The sequence below is a fragment of the Schistocerca piceifrons genome, chromosome X, assembly GCF_021461385.2.
Source record: "Schistocerca piceifrons isolate TAMUIC-IGC-003096 chromosome X, iqSchPice1.1, whole genome shotgun sequence".
Classification (NCBI taxonomy): Eukaryota; Metazoa; Arthropoda; class Insecta; order Orthoptera; family Acrididae; genus Schistocerca; species Schistocerca piceifrons.
Window position 1 is genome coordinate 579919514 of NC_060149.1, and position 25681 is coordinate 579945194.

Below are 25681 nucleotides of genomic sequence, written 5' to 3' on the forward strand. Positions count from 1 at the left end.
CTTCAGACTTCAAGCAGAATATAATAATTCCAATCCCAAAGAAAACAGGTGTTGACAGATGTGAAATTTACCGAACTATCAGTTTCATAAGTCACAGCTGCAAAATACTAACGCGAATTCTTTACAGACGAATGGAAAAACTGGAAGAAGCCGACCTCGGCGAAGATCAGTTTGGATTCCGTAGAAATGTTGGAACACGGGGGGCAATACTGACCCTACGACTTAACTTAGAAGAAATATTAAGGAAATGCAAACCTACGTTTCTAGCACTTGTAGACTTAGAGAAAGCTTTTGACAAAGTTGACTGGAATACTCATTCAAAATCTGAAGGTGGCACGGGTGAAATACAGGGAGCGAAAGGCTATTTACAATTTGTACAGAAACCAGATGGCAGTTATACGAGTCGAGGGGCATGAAAGGGAAGCAGTGGATGGGAAAGGAGTGAGACAGGGTTGTAGCCTATCCCCGATGTTATTCAATCTGTATATTGAGCAAGCAATAAAGGAAACAAATGAAAAGTTCGGAGTAGGAATTAAAATCCATGGAGGAGAAATAAAAATTTGTTCGCCGATGACATTGTAATTCTGTCAGAGACAGCAAAGGACTTGGAAGAGCAGCTGAACGGAATGGACAGTGTCTTGAAAGAAGGATATAAGATGAACATCAACAAAAACAAAACGAGGATAATGGAATCTAGTGGAGTGAACTCGGGTGATGCTGAGGGAATTAGATTAGGGAATGAGACACTTAAAGTAGTAAAGGAATTTTGCTATTTGTGGAGCAAAATAACTGATGATGGTCGAAGTAGAGAGGATATAAAATGTAGATTGGCAATGGCAAGGAAAGCGTTTCTGAAGAAGAGAAATTTGTTAACATCGAGTATAGATTTAAGTGTCAGGAAGCCGTTTTTGAGAATATTTGTATGGAGCGTAGCCACGTATGGAAGTGAAACATGTACGATAAATAGTTCGGACAAGAATAGAAGCTTTCGAATTGTGGTGCTACAGAAGAATGCTGAAGATTAGATGGGTAGATCACATAACTAATGGGGAGGTATTGAATAGAATTGGGGAGAAGAGGAGTTTGTGGCACAACTTTACTAGAAGAAGGGATCGGTTGGTAGGACATATTCTGAGACATCGAGGGATCACTAATTTAGTATTGGAGGGCAGCGTGGAGGGTAAGAATCGTATAGGGAGACCAAGAGATGAATACACTAAGCAGATTCAGAAGTATGTAGGCTGCAATATGTACTTGGAGGTGAAGAAGCTTGCACAGGATAGAGTAGCATGGAGAGCTGCATCAAACCAGTCTCAGGACTGAAGACTACAACAACATCAACAACAACCGAAACTAAATCGACTATGACAGGGTTGCCAAACAAATCTTGTGATGTTGCTAAGTCACAGCTTTTGAATAGCAGTAACCTATTATTGTGTGGCGCTCAAAATCTCACTCTAGTGCTGCTACCCAAATCTTGCTACCTGTCTTCTGTGCCGGACATCAACTCGAGGGCAGGCTTCAGTCAACGCACGTACAGAATACATCACAGAGTTTACATCTATTCTGCCTGATGATTACAATTATCTGAGTATGTATAATACCACAGAAGTAATGTAAATCTAAGTAAAGTATCCTGTGATTTATGTAATTGTATTACTATATGTTTATATGCTATCTGTGTAATGGAGACATAGTTGCATCATGATAATTCTTAAAGATGGAAGTTTCAGGATGATCTGTACATATGGTAAGGATACTTTAGCTGTATTTCTAGGATTGCAAAACATTGAAATCGGCCATTGTCTCGACTTTAGGCAGTTCTGCTAAGAAATTCATCACGTAAGGTCGAGTCAGTGCTTCGCAAGTGTGCCGCAGACAGAAAGAATTCTGAGGAACTGCTTTATACCATTGGAAAAGAAAAGGCCGCAATAAAAAGTTAACACCAACATTTCAGTTACTGTAGATACGTTACTACTCAAGTATTACTGGGGATACATATCCGCTGTAATCTTACAGCAGTAGATAAAAGTTCCTCAGATTTGTAATCTGCCAAATGTCATTTTTTCGCTTTGTGAGACAATATAAACATCAGATGTAAGTTGCATAATTGTGTAAAAGGCAGATAGAACTGTAGTCAACCAAGCAGCTTAATCTATTTGTCCTTTAAGACCATATGAGTGATGTTTGATCATTAATTTTGACATTTGTGTGATAGGACATTAACGTCATCATATCTTCAATCATTGTTTTATGACGGCGCTAGGGTAAGTGCGCCTTAGCAGTTGCCCTTACAAATGCTACTGTTTCTGCTGGGGTTATTTACCTGTGGTTGTATGGACATACCAGCTTTCTGGATTGGTTATGAAGGCCTAAAGCAAACGAAGTAGTGAATATAGGAGTCTGCATAATTTAATATACAACAACTACCACCGTTACACCTTAGAGAAAGATTCGGCGGAGAACCCAAGAAAATTCTGTTCCTATGTAAAATCGCTAAGTAGGTCTAAGGCTTCCATCCAGTCACTTGTTGCCTAGTCTGGTGTGACAGCAAAAGACAGAAAAACGAAAGCCGAAGTTTTAAATTCCGTGTTTAAAGAAACGTTCACGCAGGACGATCGTACAAAAATACCGTCGTTTGATCGTCGCGTCCCGTATGGACGACATAGCAATAAGCATCCGTGTCGTAGACAAAAAAACTGAAAGAGCTGAAAAGAAATAAGTCGCCAGTCCGGATGGAATCCCAATTCAGTTTTATTAAGAGTACTCTACGGCATTATCCCCGTACTTCTAAACTAAAAAAACTCCTCCCGCACAGGCCATGAAGCCCCAAAGGTACCGACCAGCCGCCGTTTCATCCTCGGCCCACAGGTGTCACTGGATGCGGATATGGAGGGGCATGTGGTCAACACACCGCTCTCCCGGCCGTATGTCAGTGTCCGAGACCGGAGCCGCTACTTCTCAATCAAGTAGCTCCTCAGTTTGCCTCACAAGAGCTGAGTGCACCCCGCTTGCCAACAGCGCTCGGCAGACCGGATGGTCACCCATCCAAGTGCTAGCCCAGCCCGACAGCACTCAACTTCGGTGATCTGACGGGAACAGGTGTTACCACTGTGGCAAGGCCGTTGGCCATCCCCTTACTTAGTTTGCATTTATCACCTATCTCTCGTCCAGAGCAGAGCCTCAAGCGACCGGAAAAAAGCGCAGGTCATTCTTGAACACAAGAAGGGTAATGGGACTAATCCGCAATATTACAGACCAACATCCTTAGCATCGGTTTGTTGCAGAATTCTGGAACATAACGTCGTTAACATTGTTGAAGATTTCGTGCACTGGCAATAATTTCGCTGCAAACAATGCGTAACGGATCGCTGTGATAGGATCGCTTCTCATTCGCATCAGGTTACATTTTTGTACATTTACAGCCAGCTGCCAGTCATCTCATCTACTAGAAATTTTGTCTGGCATCTTGTATCAACCTACAAGGAAGGAAACCGGAAGTTGGATACAGCATTACTAGTGTCCTGCTTGGCATAGTCACGTCGTTTAAATACCTGGGTGTAAGGTTGTAGAGCGATATGAAATGGAACGTAGGACTGAGGTATGGAAGACAAATGATCGACTTCGGTTTATTGGAAGAATTTTAGGAAAACGTTGTTCATTTGTAAATGAGACCGCATATAGGACGCTATGTGACATCTTCGTGAGTACTGCTCGAGTATTTGGGATTCGCACCAGGTTGGATTAAAGGAAGACATCCAAGTAATTCAGAGGATGGCTGCTAGATTTGTTATCTGTAGGTTCGAACAACATGCAAGTTTTACGGAGATGCTTGGGAAAATTAAATGGGAATCGCTGGATGGGAGCCTACGTTCTTTTCGAAGAGTGCTTTTGAGAAAATTTAGAGTACCGTCATTTAAAGTTAACTGCAGAACAATCCTACTGCCGCCAACATATATTTCGTGTAAGGACCACTAAGATGAGATACGAAAAAAATGAAATGAAATGATCGTGTGACATTGTTGGACGGGAGGTCCGAACTGGGAAAGTTCGGCCGCCGGGTTGCAAGTCTTATTTCAGGTGACGCCACATCGGGTGACTTGCTTGTCGGAGATGATGACGAGAACAACACAACACCCAGTCCACGGACGGAGAAAATCCCCAACTCTGCCGGGAATCGAGCCCGGGCCCGCTGCATGGTAGGCAAGCACGTTACCACACATCAAAGGGACAACATACGAGAAATTATGGCTCATACTAAGGCATATAGATAGCCCTTTTTCCCCGATCCATTTGCGAGTGGAACAGGAAAGAAAACGACTAATGGTGGTACAGGGTACCCTCCGCCACACACCGTATGGTGGCTTGCGGAGTATGTATGTAGATATATATGTACTGTAACTGATGGTTTTACCTTCGCAGCACGTAATCCACAGTGTCGCTTTCAGCTCTAGTATTTTCTTTGCTTTGAGAAATACAGTGTGGTTTCTACTCAGTGGCGGAATTAACGGGGGGGAACCATGATGTTCAGCCAGGGGAGGGGTTGGGGGCTGGGTGGCCAGAAAATGATAACTTAATATTTTTCTAAGATCAAATTTCCCTCACATTAATTATTTTGAAGAGGTAGTTAATTTTACGAACATTTGTCATTTGAATAAAATTTTATCATTTTTGTACAAATTTCTGATTGAACTCTTGTTGTGGTTCTGATTCAAGCCCTGTTGTTGTGGTGATCTCAGGCCGAAGACAGGATTGACGCATCGCTCCATGCTAATCTATCATCTCGACTTACTACGCAGAAGCATCTTACTACCAGTCTCAGTATTCCTATTGACTCAGTGTCCGAAAGAACAGTTACCATCTTCATATAGATAAGGTTTACCAGCCAATGATATTCTTCAGTGCGGATCCACTCACATTGTTCAAACTCTTACGGGAATCGGTAGATTGACTGTCGCGAGCAATGAGTATAGTGGGTAGGGGCACTGCAAATGTAGTGTGTGGACAGTAAGTTGGAAATGTGGGTCTCACGTGGAGCGTCCCAGAGATAAGTCCGTGCAGTCGCACTGTCCTCTGTGTCCTCAATGGCTCTGCCGACGCGGTAGCTCAGCGTGTTCGATCAGAGAGATAGCTGCCCCCTGAAAAAAACAGGGTGAAAAAAAATCCGGCACGGTAGCTCAGAGTGTTCGGTCGGAGGGTTAGCAGCCTTCTGTAATAAAAAAAATTAAAATAAAATAAAAAACTGAGTGAATAGATCAACAACGAACTTCAAAAGGTATCATGGGACGTCCGCTCCGAACAAAGGCAACGAACGTTAACGAACAAAATGAGATTTTTTTTTAAAAAGAAGTCAGAGCGACTGCCATGTAAGTAGGAGATTCTGGGTTTGAGTCCCGGTCGGGGCACACATTTTCAACTGTCCCCGTTGATATTTACCGACACCAGTAAGCAGCTAATGGTCACGATTTCATTGTAATTTCACTTATCACTTCAGTCTCCCATGTCATCGAAACTACAGATTTCGTTGCTGTTCACTTCTGGATTCAGCCAGCTTTCTATTAATGAAATTATGTAGTGTTATTATCCTTTACAAGCCGGATTAGTTGAGAGATAATTCCATGGTTTCACTTGCTAATAGATAATAATATATTAATATTTTCTTTCTCTGACTCGCAACAACGAATGCCATCCTCTGTAATTAATGGAGCTGATGATATATTCATCTCCGAAAAAGTACAATTTTTTATCAGGCGTATGCAGAGTTTTCTCGGTCCTTAAAAACCACATGCGCACTCCGAATGTACACTACCACAGAAGTAATTGCTTGGTGGGCGTAGTAAAGGCCTGAACTATTGGGGGGGGGGGGGGGGGCGACGAGAGGAGGATGCTTCATTTCACCTCTCCAGAGCATATATCGAAAACTCCACATCCAAACCAGAGGAGCACTAGGGATTCTGAGAATTATGCTGCAAAACACTATCTCAGATTGCACACCATGGTCTTCGCCACTTCAGCCAGCCGTCTGTAGGAACTGACTGAGGATGGCCTCTGCAACCATGCAGCATGTGCTATTCGTGACGACATGAGGCACTACCTGCAGTCAACTCCATCGACTGCGGTCAATAGCCGCTGGAAGTGGCTCCTCTACATCTCTGACAAGACGTCATGGAAGACATACATAGTGATCACTGATCTTCCCTCCCAAGTCTGACTGCTATTTCCCTAAGCAGCTCCATCACTCGACTAATGTTGGCGGTCCTAGTGACCAGCAAACAAAATTTCTGTGCTTGACTCTGCCTTCCAGAGATATTGGCCCTGGCTGTCGTTGATGGCTCAAATGTGCTTTCAGCAAAAGGCAAGGCAACACAAGGAACTCCTTGAGTGCGAGGTAGCAAGCTCAGTCTTTAGTAAGGCTCATTTGAAAGTGTTGTGTTAACAACTATGTTAGGAAAAATATTAGCTGCTAATGACTCAGCATGTTCATCAGGAAAGTGACAGGAAATGAGCGTCCGGGATGTGCAGATATCGACGTTCTATGGGATGTATGTATTACGCTTCACAAAATGAACGTCATCGACATTCTAAAAATATTCATGAAAAACCATTAACTTACACCATGAACACCGAATGAAAAATGGCGCACCGTCAAGTTCGAAGGCGAACTCATTGGGAGTTACAAACTGTGCAGGACGTTGAGCTAGGTATTCAATGTTAAAGAACGTATATGGAATCATACTGGTGTAAAGAAGTGATGAGAACTGATAGAATGTGATAGCATGCAGCTGAATGCAGAACAGTTTTTCCTGGAGCTTATTGAGAAACTGGCTTTCCTTCAATGCATAGCTGCAGATCGTGCGATAATATGTTTTATAGGCACGGAAAAAAACAAACATTCAGGGGTTGAATTTGTATAGTGGTTCCAGGTGGTATCAATTGATAAGTCACAAGCTTTTCAGGAGGGATAGTTTTCCTAAATGAGTAGGATTTTTATATGCAGACTAGAAATCGAGCAAAAGCAAGTTATTTTGCCCAGTTATTGGCCAAAAGTAGTGATCATACCATAGTTACAGTTCGCCTACACCCATTTTCCCACCCTTGCTTGCTGTGACGTGAGTATTTCCTACTGCCCTCACAACATCACGCACACGAGAAAGAACCGTAGGGGACAGAGCACCTCCAGCTTCTCGCACCACAATAAATAACTTTCCATTCAATTTACCCTCCAGATTCACAGCCGACATAATTCGATACGAATGCATTAAGGCACTAATCTTTGTACAATTCTGTTGGTATCTCTGATTTCCAGGGTTCCTTTCATACGTTTCCTCTTCAAATACCAATTGGTCAGAGTTGAAAATAAATTCCTTACTGAACGATTGAATAATGGTTCATCTCATCCACAAATTTTTCAGCCGATCCCGCAGTCTGCTATGCACCGTCAAGTTCACTCTTTGTTTGAAATTTCGTCATCTTACGTCTTCCAATTCTGTGGCACTGTGAAGTTATGCAACCATCCACGCTTTCCTTGAAATCACTGTAATCTATGTCGCGTGGAATTTGATGTCCGTAAGGTAGTAGGTAACTATTATGCACAGCCTGTAAATTGTATCGAGTATCTTTCAAACGCGCAAACACTACATTTTGTAAAAGTGTACCTTGTCCTCCTTTGAATAACTTTGGTTTTTCTTATGCACTACACAGCCATATTTCTGCAAGTTTATTAGAAATCCGTCCCTCATTGTTCTTTTACCACGCTGCGGATGATCTTCCACGTACAGAATTATGTTTACTACCCGCTCCTTGGAAAACGATTGTCCTTTACTACGCTTCACTGGAGATGAGATTTGTGGCTCCCTGTTCGACAAGGATGATGAACTGCATGGCTCGACACCTGTTTCAATATCACTTTCACTTGTTAATCAGGTATCGCCATAACTGTACTCCTCGTGAACATTGCCCGCTCAGTCGAGTGTATACGTACCACACATTCCACCGACTCATCTTGCAGAAACACTAATATTCAATCTGTCATTTCTTTCTCACTCTGCGAAATTCCTTGGGTTCCTTTCTAACGAAATGTCGGCTGTTATTGTAAATATAATGCAATGTTTCTTTGTTTATCATTGCCATTGCTCTGTTTGTGTTAAAACCGCTAGCATTACAGCACTGTTTTGAGTTACTCATCGACTAAACAGTTCAACTACTTATTATGTAAATTGAAGAAGAAAAAGAAGGAAGAAGAAAAGGGGAGGGGAGAAAGGGAAGGGAAGGAATTGGTGATCAGCTGCATCGGAACTTGGTTCGGAATCGGCAGCGACGAGTGAAAAATTTGTGCCAGAGTGTGACTCGAACCCGGGATCTCCTGCTCGCTTGGCAATTCCGTTAACCACTGCGCCACCCGGACACAGCGTTGATCGCAAATGCGTGGACTATCACGACACGCTCCCCAGCCAGCCCACATTCCCACGTGGCGCCACCTATCCGCAGTCCCCGTCAATGTCCTACATGCTCGCTAATTTTTTTAGATTCCACTTGAAGGTCGAACGCTAATGTGTATCCTCACTGAAGGTTGTAAATTCATAAGCCATCGAAGCGAATCGATTATATAAATGCGTGGTGTCTGGTCTGTCGGACATGTCCCAAAGAACAGACACCACGCATACATATAACAGTTCAACTACGCTCCTTGGCCACCATCCAGCAGGAAGCTCATTCCGCCTCCGCCTTCTGAAACTCCTGTCTGGCCGGACATGGGGATTGCATCCTTCTATCATCCTCCACACCTACAAATCCCTCATCCGTCCTATCCTCTGTTATGCCTGGATCTCCACACTCACCCGCTTTTACAAGACACTCCAAATCCTCGAACGCCATGCGCTCTGCCTTGCCTTCCATATCCCCCTTCCTTCCCCCACACGGCTCCTGTATGAACTCATCCCCTTCCCCCACCTCCTCCAGTTCCTCCAACATTTCTGCGTCCTTTACATTGTCCACAGGCTTGATCCCCCCCACCCTCTGATTTCCTCCTTCCTCTCCACCCCTCGCCCATTGCCACACCTCTGTCCCTGTATCCCTCCCTCTCTCCACCTCCACACCCTCCATCTCCTTCACCAGGGCAATTTCCATCGCCTCCCCCTCCTGGATGATGAACTTCGCCGTGACATCTACCCTTCCTTCCAACTATAACCTGGCCTTGTTCCCTCCCTCCCTCCCTCCTCTCCTTGCGCCTGGCAGATCCTCCGTTTTGATCATCATCAGTGTGCCACGTCATTGTTGTGTTTAGTGCTGTTTCTCCTGTGCATCAAGAGGTGTGATTTTAATTATGTGCTGGCCTTGTACTTAGTGTCACTGTCGGTGTTTGTTGTGTGCTACGCCATTAGTCGATACTTTTATGCTCTGGTCATACTGTGCCTTGTGTTCTTTTAATTGTCCCAGTGTGTGGTTTTTGTGTGCGCTACTTTTTTACGGTTTTTATCTCCATTTTACAGTCGCCCCTTTTTTTGTCTATTTCCATCCATGATGTTCCCCTTTTTATATCTATGTTCACCATGTTTTCTCCTTTGTATATTTTAAATGTCTTCTATTGTTTGCTCTATGTCTTTCGGCTGAAGAGCAGCGCATATGCTGCTGCCAGCCAGTCCCGATGGGGAATTGAAATACAATAAAGAAAAAAAAACTCCTTGGCCTAATGCTGTGCTGACTATTTGATACCTCCAGTCCTACTGCCTGTTGCCATTAGTAGCCAATATTGTGGTTTCATAATAGACAATTTGTAGGGCGTCGAATGCTGTAAACATCATTGGCCTTCTGCGACCTCGCACTCAAGGGGTTCCTTGTCAGATCTGTCTTTAAGGGATAATGGGACAACCATGCGAGCAGTACCTACTTTCGTCTTCCGCCCATGTGTGCAGAACCAAATGGTTCAAATGGCTTTAAGAACTGTGGGACTTAACATCTGAGGTCATCAGTCCCCTTGACTTAGAACTACTTAAACGTAACTAATCTAAGGACATCACACACATCCATGCCAGAGGCTGGATTCGAACCTGCGACCGTAGCAGCAGTGCGGTTCCAGACTGAAGCGCCTAGAACCGCTCGGCCACAGCGGCCGGCTGTGCAGAACCCTGCCGCTGTTTGCCATCAGATGAGTGTGATTCGGCCAGGCTAGACTTACTGGAAGGTGCTGCTACACATCTGATGCCCAGCACCACTGAAGGCGCCACATCTTTTGCCGCTGGTGTCACAACGCCACTGCAACTAGTGGCTATCATCTGAAATATGTCGCCAACGAAACTTCCAACAGCATGCATGCACCATAGACGCAGCCACTGTCTATCTGTTCTGGTGATCAGCTGTCCAACAATAAATGTACTACTAACCCCAGTGTCTGTAGACACAATCAAAGTACTGCTGCTGTGATGCTCCTACAAAGTAAATTCACGCGGCATTAATGATCCGAAAAAAGCATACTCTTAATAACATTGTTAAAACAGATTAATAAGCAATAACTTTTCAATTCTCAAAAGCAGACAGGAGAACTACCAAACTAAAGATGTGACTATTTGCAAAGTAGTCAAATCCAAATCGATTACTGTAGTGATAGCATTTTGATAGCGCGAAACTATACTACAAAACCAGATGTTATATTAACGTTAGTAAAATGTGTAAACAGGTAAAGAAATAGACAGCGCTATTCAACGTAGACAGTTAAGAAGCAGCTAATAATCAGCTCCAAGTAGAAGCACGCAATAAAACTACGAAACTCGACGTCCTAAACAAACTATGTGTTGCTATTCGTACTGGTGATGCGGGCTGTCTGTTCTTACGGCTGGAGCACAACTATCTGTTCGATTCACTATCATGGAATTAAATAAAGTTATTTAACATTTCTGAGGTGCTTTTAACGAAACTGTCTTCTTCACAGGATTTCTGTCAGTTAATGCTGCCTATTAATACCTGTCTTTATTATTTTTGTAGAGCACAAAAAGTGACAATCAGCAAACACCAGCTACTGTGGACATCAACGAAACGGTGAGTACATTCTGCGTGTACCAGTTCATATTAATACATTCTCTATTCTTAGAGGCCTCTATAGGTTAATAATTTATCAGCATCCGTAGACGAGATACCAGTCACTGTCTATATTTACCTGCATTCAAATGCTCAACGAGAAGTATATGACTTTCCCAAGCAGTCGCTAGATACAGTGTATTCGCTGCTTCTGGCTAACACTTACTCGCCAAGGACTACACCAATCCAACTCTGGCGCTTCGATAGCGTGACACAGTAGTAGTAGTAGAAGTTTTATTCATAATTCATTTTTACAAGGTTATTGGACCTGTCGTAGTGTTTCAATTTAAGGACAACAAAACTAACGTAGTTCTTATATACAGGCTTTCGCATACTTGCAAATCTAATTTGACAAGGATGGGACAGGTAGTCGACCTCGTCTTTAAAGTAGGGACAATCCCGGAATTTGCCTGAAGTAACTTAGGGAAACCACGAAAAGCCTAAATGAGGATTGCTGGTTGATGACAGGAGCCTCTACCCTCCCGAATATAAGGCCAAGCTATTTAAAACGGTCCTTCCTCATTCGGCTTATCCGCAGAGTTTAATATTGTTTTCCAAATAGGTTTTTTGAATCATCGGTCTTCTGACTGGTTTGATGCGGCCCGCCACGAATTCCTCTCCTGTGCCAACCTCTTCGTATCAGAGTCGCACTTGCCACCGACGCCCTCAATTATTTGCTGGACGTATGCCAATATCTGTCTTCGTTTACTGTTTTTACCCTCTACAGCTCCAGTTAGTACCAAGGAAGTTATTCTCTGATGTCTTAATAGATGTCCTATCATCTTGTCCCTTCTTCTTGTCAGTGTTTTCCATATACTTCCTTCCCTCTCCGATTCTGCGCAGAACCCCCCCCCCCCCCCCATCCATTCCTTACCTTATTAGTCCACCTAATTTTCAACATTTGTATGTAGCACATCTCAAATGATGTTTCGATTCTCTCCTGTTCCGATTTGCCCACAGTCCACGTTTCACTGCCATACAATGCTGTGCTCCAAGAAAACTTTTTTTTTAATGGCTCAAAGCACTATGGGACTTAACATCTGAGGTCATCAGTCCCCTAGACTTAGAACTACTTAAACCTAACTAACCTAAGGACATCACACACATCCATGCCCGAGGCAGGATTCGAACCTGCGACCATAGCAGCAGCGCCGTTCCGGACTGAAGCGCGCAGAACCGCTCGGCCACAGCGGCCAGCTCAAGCAAACATTCTCAGACATTTCTATCTCAAATTAAGGCGTATGTTTGCTACTAGTAGACTTCTCTTGGCGAGGAATGCCCTTTTTGCCAGTGCCAGTCTCCTTTCGATGTCTTCCTCGCCCTGTCCGTCACAGGTTATTTTGCTGCCTAGGTAGCAGAATTCCTTAACGTCATCTGCTTCGTGACCATTAATCCTGGTGCTAAGTTTCTGGCTGTTCTCATTTCTGCTACTTCTCATTACTTTCGTTTTCCTCCGATTTACTCTCAGTCCATATTCTGTACTTATTAGACTGTTCATTCTATTCAGCAGAGCCTGTAATTCTTCACATTCACTGAGACTAGCAATTTCATCAGCATATCTTATCATTGATAGCCTTTCACCTTGAATTTTAATTCCACTCTTGAATTTTTATTTCCGTGTACAGATTGAACACCCTTTTTAATCCGAGCACTTTGGCCTTGGTATCCACTCTTAGTTCTTGTACATGTTGGTTCTTATACATGTCGTATATTACCCGTCTCCCTATAACTTACCCCTATTTTCCTCAGAATTTCGAAAATCTTGCACCATTTGACACTGTCCGAACGCTTTTTCCAGATCGATAAATCCTATGAAAGTGTCTTGAGTTTTCTTTAGTCTTGCTTCCATTATCAACTGCGACGTCAGAACTGCCTCTCTGGTGCCTTTGCCTTTCCTAAAGCCATTAGTCATTTAACAAATCCTCAGTTTTCTTTTCTATTCTTCAGTATATTGTTATTGTGAGCAACTTGGATGCGTGAACTGTCAATCTGATTGTGCTATAATTCTCGCACTTGTCAGCTCTTGCAGTCTTCGGAACGTGTGGATGATATTTTTCCGAAAGTCAGATGGTATATCGCCAGACTCATACATTCTACACACCAACGTGAATAGTCGTTTTGTTGCCACTTCCCCTACTGATTTTAGAAATTCTGATGCAAAGCTATCTACCCCTTCTGCCTTATTTTATCTTAAGTCTTCCAAAGCTGTTTTCAGTTCTGATTCTAATACTGAATGCTCTATCTCTTTTATATCGACGCCTTTTTCTCCTATCACATCAGACAAGTCTTCCCCCTCATAAAGGCCTTCGATGTACTCTTTCCACTAATCCGCTTTCTCCTCGGCATTTAACAGTGGAATTTCCACTGCACTCTTAATGTTACCACCCTTACTCTTCATCACTACCAAATCGTGATCTGAGTTTACATCTGCTTCTGGGTATGCCTTACAGTCCAGTATCTGATTTCGGAATCTCTCTCTGACCTTGATTCAATCTAAGTTAAATCTTCCCGTATCTCCTGGTCTTTTCCAAGTATACCTCCTCCTTTTGTTATTCTTGAACAGAGTATTCGCTATAACTAGCTGAAATTTATTACGGAACACAATTAGCCTTCCTCCTCTCTTATTTCTAGTACCAAGCCCATACTCTCCCGTAACCCTTTCTTTTAGTCCTTCCCCTACAACCGTATTCCTGTCCCCCATAACTATTAGATATTCATCTCCCCTTACGTACTGAATTACCCGTTCAATATCCTCGTATACTTTATCTCTTCATCTTCAGCTTGCTACGTCGTCATGTATACCTGAAGTATCGTTGTCGGTGTTGGTTTGCTGTCGATTCTGTTGAGAACAACCCTGTCACTGAACTGTTCACAGTAACACACTCTGCTCTACCTTCCTATGCATAAGAAATCCTACCTCCCGTTATACCATTTTCTGATGCTGTTGATATCATATACTTATCTGACCATACATTCTTGTCTTCTTTCACTTCACTGACCGACACTATATCTAAAATGGCCTTAGAATTTTCGTTTTCAGATTTTCTATCCTCCCTACCACGTCCAAGCTTCTGAAATGCCACGCCCCGACTCGTAGAACATTATCCTTTCGTTGGTTGTTCAATTTTTTCTCATGGTCACTTCCCTCTTGGTGGTCCCCTCCCGGAGATCCGAATGGGAGACTATTCCGGAATCTTTTGCCTATGGAGAGATCATGACACTTTTCAGTTACAAGCCACATGTCCTGTAGATACACATATGTCTTTAAAGCAGTGGTTTCCTCGGCCTTCTGCAACCTCATGTCGTTTATCATGGCTGATTCTTTCGTCTTTAGAGCCATATTCCCACCTCTAGGGCAAGAGTGTGCTCTGAACCTCTGTCCGATCCTCCTCTCTCTTTGACAAAGCCATTGGCAGAATGAGGACGACTTCTTATGCTGGAAGTCTTCGGCCGCCAATGCTGATGATTTTTATTATAAATGTAAGTTCTGGTGGATGTCTAACCCTGTACCGAGGACGTTTTGTTTATTTATCAATTATGCTACCCCTTTTTTGCTTTTTTCCTTTTTTAATCATAGATGCTCCCTTTCTTTACTTTATTTTTTTTCTCTTGAACACGAGTGAGATAGTAACGTAAACGGCTAATGTTAAACTCATATTCATTCTCACTCCCAGTCCCTCCACACACTACACACACACATTATTTCATAGCATACTACTGCACACGCCATCAGTTCCGGGGCCATAGTGACGAGGTTTGGTTTCTTTTTCCGTGTCGCAGCTTTCCGTTTGCTAGCCTGAAAAACTGAGTCAGTCCTCTGTAATAGTGAGACGTCGGGCTTAGAAAAAAAGATAAGGTGTTAGTATCATAGACCGCGTAGCTTTAGGAGTAGGCATGACCAGAAAAAAGAATGAAAAGAAAGAAGAAGAAAAAACGTAGTGTGAAACTAATGTGAAATGATTTTGTGGTGTTATTGCTGTTAATATTATTTATTTGTGTTATGTTTTTTACCAGACGCCTACTCTGTGTTATCTAAGTAATCCTACAGCGTATAGAATGTATCACACAACAGATACTTTTTAACTGCGTTTTTGAATAAGTTCGTTTTAACAATCTCTCAGCTCCCGTTGGACAATCTGTTACATACTTTTAGTCCATGGTAGAAAATGCAGTTTTGAGTTTTATGTTCATTCTTTTCTTGGCTAATTTAAGTTCAGTCTGTATCTTGAACCATGCTCATGGACTGAGCTTTTTGTGTAGAAATTATCAATGTTATTTTCGGTCAAATGTTTAAGTGGAGGGAAAAGAAGACTCCTAGAAAATTACACAATGAATTTTTGTCTGAATTTTCATAGCCAAACGAAGAGTGAGAATAGGCAAATTTGATATCAGACTGACCAGCGTGAGGTCTAGTTTTCAATAAATAATTTAATTGATTAAAAGTAATCAGGGTAATTAATACAAATTTAATTATTTGAGGGAAAAAATTTCTTAATTTTCTTAGCAAAACGAAGATTGGAAATGGACAAATGTGATATCCAACTGACAGCCGTGAGATCTAATTTTGCTAAAAACGATTTAATTGCTCGAAGTTCATCAGGGTAGCTGATAAAAACTTAAATATTGATTCGAGGGAAAATTGAAATATTTCACGAACAACTGTTGATAGCTGTGTAAACGAAGCGTCAAAAAGTTCATATCCTCAAGGCCTAGCTATAGGCATAAAACTTTACATTGGTCTAGAAATTGCGGAATCCTTTCCTTCATACTGAAAAAAATGAACTATCAAATTATTACATAAATTGAAACTTCTCTGCTTTTTTGTTGATCCTGTATACAGGGTGAACATTAATAAAAGCGGAGAACTGCAGGGACGGATTCGTGAATAAAAACGAAGGAAAAAAGTTCCTATGAACATGTGTCCGAAAATGCTGTTTTGCCACGGTAGATGGCGCTGACGAATGACAGTTCCTGTGACAACGTGCTGTGTGTTCCAGGCTCTGCGACGCAGCGTACTGTAAGCAGCAGAATGGTCCGGTATTCACGTCCAGAACAAGCCGAGATAGTGTTTGTGTACAGTCAAGCACATGGAAACGATCGAGAGGCAGCGTGACCACAAACATTTCAAACCCTTTTTGGGCGTTTGTGTGAGGCCCTTTCAGACAGATGCAAGTGCAGGGAGCGCCGGTCTGTACGTACACTAGATTTGGAGCTTGTACTTTGGTTCGTCTCTGGTGTACGCACGTCCGCCGCCTCCCTGCGCGTTCGTTTGTCTGAAAATACCTATGACCACACAAATTCCCAAAAAGAGCTTGAAATGTATCATGTGGTTGCTGTCTTTGAGGGTACTTGTCTTGGTATAGCTGCGCTGCCTCTTGACCTATTTCATCTGCTTGACCGTACACAAACACCGTCTTGTCTTGTTCCCGACATGAATACAGGACCATTCTGCTGCTTACAGTACGCTGTGTCAACACACAGCCCGCAACACTCAAGGAACACACGGCACGTGGTCAGAGGAACTTTCATTCGTCAGCGCCATCCATCTTGGCAACAATGCATTTCCTGGCACATGCTTATAGGGCCTTTTCTCCTCCATTTCCAGACAGGAATCCGTCCCTGCAGTTTGTCGGTTTTATTAATGTTCATCTTGTTGTTGTTGTTGTTGTCTTCAGTCCTGAGGCTGGTTTGCTGCAGCTCTCCATGCTACTCTATCCTGTGCCAGCCTCTTCATCTCCCAGTACCTACTGCAGCCTACATCCTTCTGAATCTGCTTAGTGTATTCATTTCTTGGTCTCCCTATACGATTTTTACCCTCCACGCTACCCTCCAATGCTAAATTTGTGATCCCCTGATGTCTCAGAACGTGTCCTACCAACAGGTCCCTTTTTCTTGTCAAGTTGTGCCACAAACTCCTCTTCTCCCCAATTCTATTCAGTACCTCCTCATTAGTTATGTGATCTACCCATCTAATCTTCAGCATTCTTCTGTAGCACCACATTTGAAAGCTTCTATTGTCTTCTTGTCTAAACTATTTATCGTCCATGTTTCACTTCCATACATGGCTACACTCCATACAAATACTTTCAGAAACGACTTCCTGACACTTAAATCTACACTCGATGTTAACAAATTTCTCTTCTTCAGAAACGCTTTCCTTGCCATTGCCAGCCTACATTTTATATCCTCTCTACTTCGACCATCATCAGTTACTTTACTCCCTAAATAGCAAAACTCCTTTACTACTTTAAGTGTCATTTCCTAATCTAATTCCCTCAGCATCACCCGACTTAATTCGACTGCATTCCATTATCCTTGTTTTGCTTTTGTTGATGTTCATCTTATATCCTCCTTTCAAGACACTGTCCATTCCATTCAACTGCTCTTCCAAGTCCTTTGCTGTCTGTGACAGAATTACAATGTCATCGGCGAACCTCAAAGTTTTTATTTCTTCTCCTGGGATTTTAATACCTACTCCGAATTTTTCTTTTGTTTCCTTCACTGCTTGCTCAATATACAGATTGAATATCATCGGGGATAGGCTTCAACCCTGTCTCACTCTCTTCCCAACCACTGCTTCCCTTTCATACCCCTTGGCTCTTATAACTGCCATCTGGTTTCCGTACAAATTGTAAATAGCCTTTCGCTCTCTGTATTTTACCCCTGCCACCATCTTGTATACTATGAATAAGGATCAAATACCGATCTATATTTAAATGTATTACATTTCACACTTTCTGAACAAAATGTGAATAAAAAATAATATTAAGAAACGATAAAATATTTCGTGAAATGATTTGTCTAAATGCAAGAAATAAAACGGATTAGAGAAGCATTTACGGACATCATTTGAAGTTCATGATTTTCAACATCATTCAAAATCTCGTCGAAAGTGCCTCTAATCTATTGTACGAGAATTTCTTACTTTTACAGAAATCATTTCACAAGACATTTGCCTTAAAAAAAAATAAAATAAAGGGTTGATCTGTACAACTGATTGGTAAATGTACTCACATGGTGTAGTTAAAATCTGTAGTGTTTTGAACAGATCTTTAGATGAGCTCGACTACTATTTTTCGTTATTTTCTCTGCCGTTTTCTGTAGTATGAAAACTGTTAATATTTTGTGCATTTGTTCTCCAGAAAATAATTACACAGGTAAGAATTGATTGTATATATGAATAGCATGTAATTGAAAAACACTGGCTGTTATGCACTGACGACAGGGCTCTTAGAGTATAACATGGTGATGGTATGTTTGCAGATATAGTTATGTGTTCTCATCACTTCAACAAAATTACAAAGTTAGATAACGCTACCCTAACACCCGAAAAATGCGCAAACAGAGAAATGAGAAGCACTACTCAGCACAGACAATACATAAGCAACTGCTAACCACTTCAAAGTAAAAGCAGGCAATAAAATTATGGAACTAGGTGCCCAACGGAAACTAAATACTGCTGCTGCTGGCAACTGTTCACGCCAAGGACTAGATCACTACATTATAAAGCCCACTCACGTGATGCTAATGCAAATGCTCGGTGTTGTATTCTCTAACAGTTTATTGGACGTAACTTCTACAATACAATGGATGTAGACGTCCGTCGATCTAGCCGGAGATGTGGTTCCTCTCGGTCGGTTGGTACTTCGATCGGCGGTGCAGTACAGCGGCTTCGGTGATATCTTCGCGGAGACTCTGCTATAGCGATTGCTATTAGAAGCGGACGAAGATTGGTCTGCCTTCGACCGGCCGGGCCTATATAGTGAGCTGGAGCCAATAGAAACCCGGCGTAGGAATCCGTGGCCGGATATGTCGCGGCGACCTCTGCAAGGAAAGGTTCCTATTAATCGACTGGAATCTTCGACGTGTTTACCTGATGTCTATGCCTGTTTGGCTGTTGGTTTGTTTCCCTCATAGCGTGCTTGTTATGCGGTGCTGCCTGCCATTTAGGGGAACCCGATGGCAGACAGTACACTCAGGAAAAAGATAATAATACTAAGCAACACACATAAAAAGACAATTATTGTCCATTTCTTCACAGAAGCACTTTACGAAACTACTAAACTGAAATCTGTATACACGCTGCATACCGCTGCTGCAGGCGGCTGCACACTGGTCTACGCCTGTGTTACTACTGAGTCGCCAGCACCTTCAAATAACACGCAGAAAGTTCAGAACTGCATAAACATTCTGTTCAGAAGTTATTATTTGATAAGCGCGGCAGTTGCCACATTTTTGAATACAATACTTCAAAATCAGGCCGATTTTCGAAATTTCACCCAACTTTATAACGTCTTTGTATGGGTATAAAATGAGCTTAGGAACTGATTTTTGTTAGAAAACATGCTATACCACAAGAAATATACGTATAAGTGAAGAGCTTGTGTTTCATAAAAAGTGAAATTGACAGATTTCGGAACCTGAGCATTTATGTCCAACTATCAATTCAACGTTTATTGATTGTTATTATGCTACCATTAAATGTATTAATTAAGGAAGCACTGGGTTGACACGGTATGGAATGACACGTGCAGGCATAGTTACCGCTCAAGACGGCAACTATGGAGTATAATGTGCAAACAAATGGAGGCTATTCTAAACTAGGACAGACGTTGAGAAGATAAAAATATGCATCATATTCCCTAATTATTAAACATAAAACACGAATATCACCAAAAATATTAATTTAAAAATACTGTTTACATATATTTTAATGTCCATGCTTTTCTTTGTGTATGTATGGAAGGTATTATGATGTTTGCTGCACCCAGGAACCCGATAAACCTAAATGTACCACTGCCTCTACTCCAGACTGGCATGGTCTGGGCTGTCTTTACATGAAATGGACTGGGTCCCTCGATGTTCGGCTACTTGAAGACCATTTGCAGCCATTCATAGACACCATGTTAGCAAACAGCAATGGAAATTTTAAGGACAATAAATAAATGTCGTGTGACGACGGCCTCCCGTCGGGTAGACCGTTCGCCTGGTGCAAGTGCTTCGATTTGACGCCCCTTCGGCGACTTGCGCGTCGATGGGGGTGAAATGGTGATGATTAGGACAACACAACACCCAGTCCCTGAGCGGAGAAAATCTCCGACCCAGCCGGGAATCGAACCCCGGCCCTTAGGATTGACAGCCTGTCGCACTGACCACTCAGCTACCGGGGGCAGACATTTTAAGGATGAAAATGCGCCATTTCACCGGAGCACAATCGTTAGAGACTGGTTTGAAGAACATTCTGGACAGTTCGAGCGAATAGATTGGCCACCCAGATCGCCCTACAAGAATCCCATCGAACATTTATGAGACACAATCGAGAGGTCAGTTCTTGCAAAAAACCTGCATCGGAGACAATTTCGCAATTATGCACGGCTATTGAGAAGCATGGCTCAATATTTCTGGAGGGAACTTCCAACAACTTGTTAATTTCATCCCACATCCAGTTGCTGCACTACGTAGGACAAAAGAAGGTCCGACACGATATTAGGAAGCATCCCATGACTTTTGTCACCACAATGTACATCTTCCGCATGTGATCTGTCACTTACACACTATTTATAACAGGGCAATAGATTGGGTATGTAAGACCTCACTGTTAAACAGATGTGTTCAGGAGGTGTTCTTTCATTAAATGTAATCATAAATGTGGTCCTTCTTACGTGTATACCATCTATTATTTTCATTATATTTTGCATGTCAGTTTCACCTCCTTGAACCGATTCATGCTACAGCTCCTTTCTTGGTACGTCTATTACATTTATGCATATCATAACACCCTCCTGTAGTTCATGGCGATGTGCAGCTCTGTCCCTATGGCAGATTCCGCGAGGGATTCAGACATCTGTATGTTTCAACCAACAATTTGCCATTTTTCAAACTTCATACAGATTTCAAAGCACCTTCGATGTCCTTTGACCCCTTTTGGTGCAAAGTCAAACTTTCTTGTAGTTGCCCTCTGTTCTTTCCATATGTGAAAAAAATTCTGGCTACCACCTTTTCAGGTTTAAAAAGACATCCTGAATACCAACTTGTGTTTTATTACTGATACCTAAGGTTTGCGTAAGAGTGCTTTTTTTTCAGGAAGGTTGGTTATTGGAGTCTTTTCACTGTGTTAAGTTTTGCTACCTAGTAGTGGGATAGCAGTGTTTGAAGGATTCACCTTGATCCCACGATTAGAGAGGAAACTAAAGGTCAGCCCAAACAAGGCACTGCTTGATTGAGTAAGCTTATGCAACTGGGGTGCGGCTGATGTCCAGGAGGATGCCCGCTAATAAATGTTTCGCATCAACAGATATCTTTCGCATAGACCCATGATATTCCTTGAGGCTGAGGATTTCGTAGAGATTTGTACCACCTTCGCGATCTGGGCCCTTAACTAAAGATTCCCCCTCTCTGTAAGACATAACAGTCCACTAGCGAGCCGATGGTGGTCAGTCAAGCACGCGTACGATTAAAGGGACTGGCAACGCTCCCCAATTCCCAGCTCTGGAAGCCCAAGTTTGCCAAACCCATACCCTCCCAGCAAAGGGTGAACTCCCTGCGGTGCTGCCCATTGGCACTATCCAGGATGCACGTGTCGCTTATCGAATCACGCGGTCGCAGAGAGCATTACAATTCTTTATTGTGAATAATAACGATCCTGTAACACTCCCCTGGGGTAAGCTAAAAGTTACTTTTATGACTGAATATCTCTCTTCGTTAAGCTCATCATGCTGTATTCTGTTTGCTAGAGACTCTTCAATTCAGTTACGAAGTTGGTCTGATATTTGCTACGATCCGGTTTCATTTTGTTGGGTTAAAGTGTCGAAATGAATAGGACGCCTTCTGAAAGTCAGCAAGACGGAATGAAACTCTGCAGCAGCACTGCTGATAATTAGAACTGCAACATCAGGAGGTATAGCAAATAAATAAAATTTACTTATTGTGCGTATACAGTATTGTATAGAATGCATGATAAAATTTTTAGATGATTTGGAGGAATACAGTGTGCGAGTTTAGTACGTACAGCTGCCACCTCCGGCAGCAACAGTGGCTCTAACATGCAGGGCACTCAATCGAAGTGAGCTCGGATAACAGGTAACGGGTACGTCTTTACATGGTGCCTTCAGTGTATGCCACACGTCATCGGTTTCGACAATCTATGAGCAGATGTTTTCAGTTGGTGAGAGATCTGGGTAACGTGCTTGCCAGGACAAGAGTTGAACACGCTCGGTATCGAGGTAGGTCAGGATAGCATGGGCTTGCGTTATATTGTTGAAAGATAACGTGACGGAAACGTCGAAGACCGGGCACAGACACCAGCATTAAAACAACATAAAATTAACGGCTGCTCAACGAATTATCGCTTACGGCGAACGAGGAGTAATCATACAGTGTATTCCATATTGTCACCCAAGGTATTGAACTCGTATGAGAATGATGAATGCAATGTGGCAACACCCTTTCTCCTTGAAGCCTCCACACACGGTCACGTCCATTGTGATGTTCTATGCAGAACCAGGAGACTTCAGGGAAGATAATGTGGTGCCATTTCTGTGGCCGGCGTTGTCGGCCAGCGTACCACTGTCAGCGCACCTTCTTCTACTGCTGCATCAAGGGAAATCATCGCTCGTTTGAAACTCAGCTTGGCCTTTTCTCACATTATATACTGTGAACTGTGTATGAAGGGCAACAGCCACATTCGATATTCCCAAATTTCCGAAAGTATTTGACACGGTACACACGAAGACTGCTAACGAAGGCATGAGCAAACGAAATAGTTTTCCAATATGTGAGTGGCTCGAAGACTTCTTAAGAAATGGCACCCAGTATGTTGTCCTCGACGACGAGCGTTCATCAGAGACAGGGATATCGTCAGGAGAACCCGAGAGAAGGATGATAAGACCGCTGTTATTTTCTATATACATAAATGATTTGGCGGACAGGGAGCACAGCAATCTGCAGTTGTTTGCTCATGATGCTGCAGTGGATGGGAAGGTGTCGAAGACGAGTGTCAAATTTTCTAGTTGGTGTGATGAATGGCAGCTGGCTCTATATGTAGAAAAATCTAAGTTAATGGCGATGAGTAGGAAAAACAAACCCGTAATGTTCAGAAATAGCAATAGTAGTATCCTGCTTGACCCAGTCACGACGCCTAAATATTCAAAGCAATATGAAATGGAACGAAATGGAATGAGCATATCAGCATTGTGGTAGGGAGAGGAATGATCGATTTCAGTTTATTCCGATAATTTTGGGAAAATGTTGTTCATTTATAAAGGACACCACGTATAGGATGCTAGTGCGAACTGTTGTTGAGTACTGCTCGAGTGCTTGGGATCTGCACCAGGTCGGATTAAAGAATGCCATTGAAGCAGTTCAGAGGCGGGGTGCTAGACTTGAAACTGTTGGTTTCGAACAATACGCAAGTGTTAGGAATATCAAATGGGATCCTGCAGGGAAGGCAAAGGTCGTTAGAGGAACAATACGGAGAAAATTTATGTAACCGGCATTTTAAGTTGATTGCAGAACGATCCTATCGCCGCCAACATACATTTCGCGTTAAGGATCACGAAGGTAAGATAGACTGTCGTTTTTCCCTCGCTCAGTCTGCGGACGGAACAGGAAAGGAAACGGCTAGTAGTGGCACAGGGTACCCTCAGCCAGGCGCCGCACTGTGGCTTGCGGATTATGTATGTAGATGCAGATGTAAACGAATGGCAGCAATGGTTGCCGTGCTGACATTCCACGGCCTTCTGGAGGTCGTCACACTGTCCGTGTGGATATTTATCGTGTTGCAAATTATTACATTTCCTGACTCAAGATAGGTGATGTGGCTGAACGGTCCTGCGCAGCCAAGCGAACTAATGTCTATCCTCTCCGGTGCTGGTTGCAGTGGGCCGTTAGATCTTGCGTAGCTCTGAGTATGGCTCTCCTGAATCTAACGATGTCATTTTTTGCGTTGCAGAAGCGGGATCCCGACCAACGCAAGCAGTAAAATCTCTAAACGATCAACGCAGTCTCGATACGCCACGACCCTCCCATTTTTGGCAGCTAATTCGTGCTGGTAGACATTTCTCTTTTTTACACGAAGCTCAACACGAACTTCTCACAACATATACAACATTCAAATGCAGTTTCTGAATAGAAAACTTCCTACATAACCTTTTGATATATACAGTACACTGAGGTGAGAAAAGTCATAGGATACCTCCTAATATCGTGTCGGACCTCCTTTTGCACTAAGTCCTCAACAACTCGACGTGGCATGGACTCACTAAGTCGTTGGAAGTCCCCTGCAGAAATGTTGAGCAATGCTGCCCTTATAGCCGTCCATAATTGCGAAAGTGTTGGCGGTGCAGGATTTTGTGCATGAACTGACCTCTCGATTACATCCCACAAATTCTCTATGGCATTCATGTCGGGTGATACGGCTAGTCAAATCATTCTTTCGAACTGACCACAATGTTCTTCAAACCAGTGGCTAATAATTGTGGCCCGGTGGCATGTCGCACTGTCACCCATAAAAATTCCATCGTTGTTTGGGAACAAGAGATCCATGAAAGGCTATAAATGGTCTGCAAGTAGCCGAACATAACCAAAGGGCGCCTACATTCCATACAAACATAGTGCACACCATTATTGGCCCACCACCAATTTGCACAGTGCCTTGTTGACAACTTGTGTCCATGGCTTCGTGGGGTCTGCGTCACACACGAACTCTACCATAAGCTCTTACCAGCTGAAATTGGGACTCATCTGAGCAGACCACCGTTTTCCAGTCATCTAGGGTCCAACCGATATAGTCACGAACCTAGCAAATGCGCTGTAGGCGACGTCGTGCTGTTAGCAAAGGCATTCGTTTCACTTGTCAGCTGCCATAACCCGTTAACACCAAACTGCGCCGCATTGTCCTAACGGATACGTTCGTGGTACGTCCCACACTGATTTCTGCTGTTATTTCACACACTAATGCTTATCTGTTGGCACTGACAACTCTATGCAAACGCTGGTGTTCTCGGTCGTTAAGTGAAGTCCGTCGGCCACTACCTTGTCCATAGTAAGAGGTAATTCCTAAAATTTGGTATTCTCGGCACATTCTTGACTCTGTGGATGTCGAAATATTGAATCCCCTAACGATTTCCGAAATGTAATGTCCCATACGTACCCACCAGGCCGAGAGCGCTAATGCGCTGCAACCTGGTAAGCGCTCCGCCCTCGGATCAAACCCGCCCAGCGGATTAACGACGAGGGCCGGTGTGCCGGCCAGTCTGGATGCGGTTTTTTGGCGGTTTTCCGCATCCCACTACGTAAATACCGGGATGGTCTCCACGTTCCGCCTCAGTTACACGACCTGCAGACATTTGAAAATGTTCGCAGTATTTCATGGCTTACACTAGACGCAGACAGTTGGAATGCACTAATATCCGTCGGAAGGGGTACAGGGTAGCGACAGGAAAGGCATCTGGTCACCCTCTGACACTAACATCGCCAAATCCATAGTAACAAGACCGACCCCGCGTTGGAGTTGAACAAAGGCCAAAAGAAAATGATGATGAATGATGAATGTCCCATGCATCCATGGTCAAAGTTTGTTAGCTCCTGTCGTGAGTCCATAACTTTTCACATG

General features: G+C 43.0%; 1 protein-coding gene and 1 pseudogene across 1 annotated transcript in view; one reads left to right on the forward strand and one right to left on the reverse strand.

Annotated features, from left to right (window-relative positions):
• LOC124722533 overlaps positions 1 to 25681 on the forward strand; it is a 193520-nt gene that overhangs the window by 14708 nt on the left and 153131 nt on the right. Inside the window, exon 2 of the mRNA XM_047247681.1 lies at positions 10978 to 11031. Within this exon, the coding sequence (XP_047103637.1) occupies positions 10978 to 11031 (54 nt within the window). The remainder of the gene's footprint in view (positions 1 to 10977; positions 11032 to 25681) is intronic.
• On the reverse strand, positions 3013 to 3130 carry LOC124723345 (annotated as a pseudogene).